Source organism: Octopus bimaculoides, chromosome 16, assembly GCF_001194135.2.
Source record: "Octopus bimaculoides isolate UCB-OBI-ISO-001 chromosome 16, ASM119413v2, whole genome shotgun sequence".
In the NCBI taxonomy this organism is placed as follows: Eukaryota; Metazoa; Mollusca; class Cephalopoda; order Octopoda; family Octopodidae; genus Octopus; species Octopus bimaculoides.
Window position 1 is genome coordinate 27195682 of NC_068996.1, and position 7992 is coordinate 27203673.

General features: G+C 38.2%; 1 protein-coding gene across 1 annotated transcript in view; it reads left to right on the forward strand.

The window, feature by feature from the left end:
* Positions 1–7992, forward strand: part of LOC106881534 (OCIA domain-containing protein 1) — a 31910-nt gene that overhangs the window by 5480 nt on the left and 18438 nt on the right. Inside the window, exon 3 of the mRNA XM_052973477.1 lies at positions 6475–6598. Coding sequence (XP_052829437.1) covers positions 6475–6598 — 124 coding nt within the window. The remainder of the gene's footprint in view (positions 1–6474; positions 6599–7992) is intronic.

Below are 7992 nucleotides of genomic sequence, written 5' to 3' on the forward strand. Positions count from 1 at the left end.
AGTAGCCTTATTTTCACTCATATCATCGTCGTCATCATTTAACGTCCGCTTTCCATGCTAGCATGGGTTGGACGATTTGACTGAGGACTGGTGAACCAGATGGCTACACCAGCCTACAATCTGATTTGGCAGAGTTTCTACAGCTGGATGCCCTTCCTAACGCCAACCACTCTGAGAGTGTAGTGGGTGCTTTTACGTGCCACCGGCACGAAGGCCAGTCAGGAGGTACTGGCAACGACCACGCTCGAGATGGTGTATTTTACGTGCCACCTGCACAGGAGCCAGTCCAGCGGTACTGGCAAAGAACTTGCTTGAATGTCTTTTCACGTGCCACTGGCATGTGGTAATGATCACACTCAAATGGTGCTATTTACGTGCCACCGGCACAAGTGCTCTGGCAACGATCACGCTCGGACGGTGCTCTTAGTGATCCACATGTACAGGTGCCATCACAATTTCGCTTTCGCTTGCCCCAAAAGGTCTTCGCAAGTCGAGTTTAGTGTTCAATGAAGAGACGTTGGCATGGGTGCCAGTCTACAAATTTAGTTCGATTTCGATTTCACTTGTCTCAACAGGTCTTTGCAAACTGAGTGTAGTGTTCAATGAAGGAAAGGTACGCATAAGTGGGCTGGCTACATCCCTGGCAGAGGCCTTGGATTTTGGTCTCACTTGGCTTGCCAGATCTTCTCACGCACAGCATATTTCCATATAGCCTTATTTTCACTCATACCGATGCTTGCATGGGTTAGACAAGAATATATTTAGGCAGAGTTTCAACTGTTAGATGCCTTTCCTGGCACCATTCCCAGCTTGTTACTAAGCAAGGTAATAATCTCCTAGTCTTTGAAACAACGAATAGCCCAGACATACTTTTGTGAAAGACTGGAAACAAACGACATCATTTCTTTGAAATGTGTTGCTTTTGTTTACAGCATGTAGCACATCAAGATAATACTAAGACAACCCAGACATGCTTTTGTTGTGATCTGCAAGCAAACAAATCATTGAAGGAGAAATACAAACACACACACACACACTCTCTCTCTCTCTCTCATACCTGCATATGATGGGCTTCTTGACCCGATGTTCACGATCAAATGCCACATTACTTCTACACTTCCACATATCTATATACACACCTCCTATGCCAACACACATGCACACACCATCCCTATACCTACTTCAAGACACACAAATACACTGATACATGCATCTACACACCTATTGCTTCCTCCTTTCTCAATTCCCACCATAAAATGGCCTACCCCTTGGTTTTTAAACTTTTGCCTTTCTCCTACATTCAAGTCAATACTGTGTTCCATAGTGTTAGTGGTGCTATTACATCACTTGTTAAGGTTATCTTTACAGATTTTCTATAGAAGTTATAGCCAACACAGATTTGTTGTGATGTTTTGTGTTCAAGTACGCCTAATGTGAACCACAATGAGATAGAAGATGAAAAATGGGTGGTAGGTGTATACGCACACACATACACACACATATATACATACATACGTACATACATGTGTATGCATGTGTGTATGCACATACAACATTCAGAGAGAGAGAGAGATAAACATGGTATATATATATATATATATATATATATATATATATAATCATTGTGACCATGGTCAAACATTCCTGGCAAAATCCACAATTCCTGACTTTTCGTTGTTCATGACAACTGCTCCTTACTGAGGTTTGTATTGTCTGAGAGTTGATCAATGAATATTTGAGCAGGTTTTCCTCTGCTGCATCTTCCATGAGCTGATTCCCACAAAAGTAGTTTGTCTATAACTTTATAACTTCCTGTTTATGTCTCCAGCAATGTCTTGCAAACCATAACTGTCTTTGAGCAATTGTAGTTGCTACTTTGGACAAGTTCCCGTATAAACTCTCTTTTGTAATATGTTGATACCAATTTGTGTTTTGTGCAAACTCAAAGCATTTTAGTGTATGCATTATTTAGTTTCTCCTCAAGGTTACAAAGCAAACTTGTCGACTACCCAACCATAAATGTGCCTATATTTCATCCCCATCATCATCATTATTATCACCATTTGATGCTCTGTTTCCCATGCTGGCATGGACTGGATGGTTTGACCGGAGCTGACAAGATAGGGAACTGTGCCATGCTCCCCTGTCTGTTTTGGAATGGTTTCTACAGCTAGATGCCCTTCCTAATGCCAACCACTTTACACATATAGTGGGTGCTTTTTACATGGCACCAGCAGCAACAAGGTCACCATGTAGCTAGCCAGGCAAAGATCCCTCAACTAAGAGGGAGAGTGAGATGCCTCTGTGTCAGGTGATGAGTATGAGAGAGAGAGACAGAAAGAGGTGTCTTGCAATAGGAAAGATACATGGTTGCCCCATTTGGGAAAAGAGATGTAGTGTACCCTCAATGTACAGGAAGGTGAATATAAGTGAAGTGGTATGAAGGATTGGACAGGGTAAGTGGATAGGAAGTTCACAAGAGTGCAAAGGGGGAGGGAGAAATCAAAGAGAGGGGAATACAGTGAGTGGTGAAAATGGGTGGATGGGAAAGGGATTGGAACAGGAGTTGTTGGGGAGAGATTCATCAGAGACAGATTGTGTGCAGGGGCATGGATGTAAGAGACATGCCCTTAGGGCTGCATTTTTGTAAATTGTCAATCATCTCAGTTGTTTGTCAACTCCTCAAGTGGCTCCACATCTTGAGATCAGCCCTCACCACTTCATCTCATGTCTGTGGAGGTGCATGGCTTAGTGGCTAGGATGTTGGACTCATGATCATAAGATTGTGGTTTCGATTCCTGGACCGGGCGACACGTTGTGTTCTTGAGCAAAACATTTCATTTCACATTGCTTCAGTCCACTCAGTTGGCAAAAATGAGTAATCCTGCAACGGACTGGCATCCCATCCAGGTGAGGAATATATATACGCCATAAAACCAGGAAACTATCCCTTATGAGTTGGCATGACTCGGAAAGAAAACTTTTTTCTATCCCATGTCTTTAGGGTCTCTCTCTTCCCTCTTCCACAGGTTCCATCCACATTTAATAATCAGCTCCTTTTTATACATATCTCCTCATCTATATGCAATACATGACCATACTGGCCATCTTCTCTCTTGCACACTACATCTAATACCTCTTATGCCCAATTTTTCTCTCAGCACATTTACTCTTTCTTGTACATGCTCACTGACATTGCATAACCGGCAAAACATGCAAGCTTCATTTCTTTCAACCCATTGCATGTCCTGCATTCATAGCCCATATATTAAACTACCATGTAGCATTGCTGTTTCTACACAAGCCTAGAAGGTTGGAAGAATGGAGATAGCAGAGAAATATATAAGGTGGCTAGAAGAGAAGCTAGCTGACAGGTCTAGCTTGCAAAGGGAGAAGCATACAGGAAGGTTTGACAATGTTCTACAGCATGAGAATCAGAAGCATGAAGTCATCAGCATTGCAAGACAGTGTATTTAGAGAAAACTCCTCATATTGTGGTAAAGAAGTGTAAATGGATGGATGATAGTACACTTGCACTTAATGATTCTAAAAAGAAAGAGGCATGGAAGTGCTACTCTGAAAAGCTACTAAATGTGGAGAATGCATGGAAGAAAGAGAACTTTCCTAACAGAGGGCCTAGCTAAAGCAATTAAGAATATGAAGATAGGGAAAGCCCCTGGTCCAGCAGCAGTTACCACCAAGATGCTTTAGCAGAGTGGGATACAGCCTAGTCACCCATGTAGTTAATCGGGTTGTCCAGGAATATATCATACCCAATGACTGATATAGCAGCATTACAGTCAACTGTTACAAGGAGATGCCTTAGAGTGAAACAATTACAGGGGTATCAAATTCCAGGGTCTGGTCAGGGAAGTTAAAGAAAGAGTCATAGTTCAACTGCTTAAGAATAGAATTAATCTAGATAAATGCAGTTTGGTTTTGTATGAGGTAGAAGTACTGCTGATGCTCTCTTTGTAGTAAGGCAACTGCAGGAGAAGTGCTGTCCTGGGCATTTGTTAACATGGAGAAAGCCTTTGACATAGTCCTTTGTTCACTGATCTAATGATCAATAGGGAAGATTGAGCTGGTGAGAGTCATATAACTCAAGTACTGAAAGTACTGTCAGTAAGGGGAGAGTTAGTAATAAGTATAGTAATGTGCAGGTAGAAGTACACCAGGCTCAGTTCTCAGTCCCCTCTTATTTGTAATAGAAACCTCAGGTGTGAATATGAAAGTAGCTATATTCATATATATATATATATATATATATATATATATATATATATATATATATATATATATATATATATATATATATATATATATATAAACACACACACACACACAGTTATATATAAATATGTATGTGTGTATCTATATCTGTAGGGAAGTTAAGAATGTTTGCAGAAATGGTAACAGTATTGAATTATCTATAAATTTTACATTTTATTCCCAACATTTTAACAAAAAGCAAAAACCACTCTTTCAGTCTTGCTGGTAGAGTAATACCATAATATTTACACATGTGAATATAGGTTAAAATAGGACAGCATTCAGGCGTAGAAGATACAGTTACTTTCCATGTTTTACAAAGTTAATCAGATAATGTATCATAGAAATTTCCTTGTATATTTTCATGTTTTACAAATTCAATCGAAAACTTCTTGTTGTGCCAGATGTGTGCAAATACCTTAAAGGGCTTTAGTAAAGGGTGCAGGCATGGCTGTGTGATAAGAAGTTTGCTAACCAACTACATGGTTCTGCATTCAGTTCCACTGTGTGGCAGCTTGGACAAATGTTTTCTATTATAGCCTCAGGCTACCAAAGCCTTGTGAGTGAATTTGGTTGATGGAAACTGAAAGAAGCCCATCACACATATATATATATATATCTGTGTATGTGTCTTTGTATCTGTGTTTATTCCCCAACCACTACTTGACAACTGGTATTGGTGTGTGAATATTCCCATAAATTAGCAGTTCAGTAATGGAATCTGATAGAATAAGTACCAAACTTTATAAAATAAATACTGGGATTAATTTATTCAACTAAATTTCTTCAAGGTGGTGCACTAGCATCGCCGCAGTCTAATGACTGAACCAAGAAAAAGATTTTTAAAAAAAAAATCAGATGAATATACATGTATTTAACCTTAGAGGTTATTCTGTCAAGGCTAGACCAAAGCTATCATCAATTTAACTAAGAGGGAGAGAGAGTGAGAAAGAGTGTACCAAATAACACAGATTACTATGACTACCATTGATTGCTTAGATAGTTCCATAAGCAGAAGCAGTATTACTATTGTTTAAATAACCAAAAGTTGACTCATAGTCCTTAATTGACTAAAATTTCCAATTGGTTAAAGTTTCTCTATAGTCAAAATTTCTAACTGGCTAAAATTAAATGCATGATAGCTGTTGAATGGAGTCTATATATATATATATATATATATCTTTGGAGTAGTGTTAAGCATAGCACTGTTTTTTCTGAAGCAATTTCTAGTCTTGAACTTCCTTGAACCAGTTTACTTCACAGAGTATCCAATATATTGTGTTAAAAATAATAAAGATTTTAATCCAAGGTTAAAACTGAAGTGCAGGTGTGAAGGTAGTCATACGAATCAGAAAGGGGGTCTACACCTTACCTGAAGACAAACAGAAAAGTATTCCTAATTAAACACATCATCATTTTAATGCCTGCTTTTTTATGCTTGTGTAGGTCAGATGGACTTCAATGAGGTGAATTTTCTATGGTTGAATGGCTTTCTTGTTGTCAACCATCACTTACTTCCAAGTTGATATTTCCCCTTGGCCAGACGAGTAAGATTGGAAAAGAATAACACCACTTGTATGACAGTGATATGCATTTAACTTTCATTTGATGTCAAAATGGAGAGGCACAAATGCACACACACATGCAATGGGCTTCTTTCAGTTTCCATCTACTGAATCCCACAAGGCTTTGGTCAACATGGGCATCTACCAGAAGACACTTGCCATACAGTGGGACTGAACCTGAAACCACATGGTTGGAAAGCAAAATTCTCAATCACACTGCCATGCATGAAATTAGACATGCAAAGGATGAATTTATTAGCCTGAGAAACTTTTTAAACCAATATTTCTCATATGACTGAGCTGTATAAATTAAAGGTAGGGTGGAGGGCAACAAACTTCCATATTTTGGACTTTTTAAACTCTATTTTTGAGAAAATGAACCTGTACAAAGTATTATGTGAATGCAAACTCTATTTTGTCTTCTCGTTATTAAAGAGAAAAGGACCAAAAAATTTCTGTAGTATTTATGTGTGGGAGATGGGTGTTATTTGTCAATATGAGAACTACTGTGCTGGCTGTCTTAAATTGCCTTCTTTAGCTTTATACAAATATCTCCATTTACTGACTTCTCATTGCCAACTATCTTAATTCTCTTTCCAACCATTTTGCTGACCATATTAATTCTCTTTCATTGCAGGTGCTGGTTTAGCAGGTTATATTCTTGGCAAATTATCTTATCAAAATGAATGTAGGAAAAAAATTTTATCTCTCCCGAACAGCAAGCTTGCTGAAACTCTTCGACAACGTTTCTCAGGAGGCAGGTAATTTTCTCTTTCTCCTTAAATAATTGCTTCGTTTTTTAAAAATTACTTTTCTTGATTATTCTAGTTCATTTCCCCTTTTTCCCTCCTCCCCAGTAATTAAAATACAGTTCAGTATTGATTACCTGAAGGGTTGAAGACATAGCAGCAGAAAGAACCAACAGCTATCACCTATAAATGTGTATGGCTTGGTAACATGTGCTATGCTTTCACTAATTGTTTTAGGTGGGTTTGGTAGTTGGAAACCAGGATGTTAAATCAAAAGAAAAAAAACAAAGCAAAGAGAATCCAAGAAGACTAGTAGGGGTCCACTTCAACAAGAATTATTTTTAACCCTTTAGCATTCAGATTATTCTGTCAAATGTAATGCTTATTTATTCACATTATTTTGTATTAATCATGTATTATCTCATCGTCTTGAGATTTTGATAATGTGATTGTTTATTTTTAGAATGACATTGTAGAGTAGGTATGAGAGGTTAGGTCTTACCAGTTTGAACATAAAACAGATAGAATATTTGGGCTTGATATGGACGGTTTAAATGATGAACAGTTAATGGCAAAAATAACTGTAAAAGTTAAGCAAATATACTGTTGGGAGTAGAGTAATGGACATGTTAGACAAAATCCATCTTAAAGATTAAGATGAAAGGGTGTTTTTTTAAAAAAGTGATAAAGACAGAAGTGTGTTTAAGCTCCCTCTATCAGAGCTGCTGGAAGCAAATGATAGAGAATGCAAAACAATATAAGAGTGCATATAGAGAGAAGTAGTAGGAGACAAAACTTGGTGAGAGAGGGTGGAGAAAGAGAAAGAAAAGCTGGGGGTTGAAAGGGAAATGAGAATAAGAGGAAAGCTAAAGGATAAAACAGGAATTACTGTATTGGGGGTGGTACTATATACGAGTTCTAGTGCTACATTTAGGATAGATATATTATAATGTACTGACCTCATTACATATGATATTGTTAGAAGGTGAGGAGGGGTTTGGCAGGGGGATTGTTTTCTTATTTTTTTCCCTTGTGTACTTCAAAGTAGTAAAGGTGAATGAATATAAAAAAAAATACAGAAGAGGAAAGACTTCAAAAAAATATGACTAAATTAGGGGAAAGAGAATAAAAAAAAAAGTTGTGAATATATAGGTGCAGGAGTGGCTGTGTGGTAAGTAGTTTGCTTACCAACCACATAGTTCCGGGTTCAGTCCCACTGCGTGGCACCTTGGGCAAGTGTCTTCTACTATAGCCTCGGGCCAACCAAAGCCTTGCGAGTGGATTTGGTAGACAGAAACTGAAAGAAGCCTGTCGTATATATGTATATATATATACATGTATGTGTGTGTATATGTTTGTGTGTCTGTGTTTGTCCCCCAACATCGCTTGACAACCGATGCTGGTGT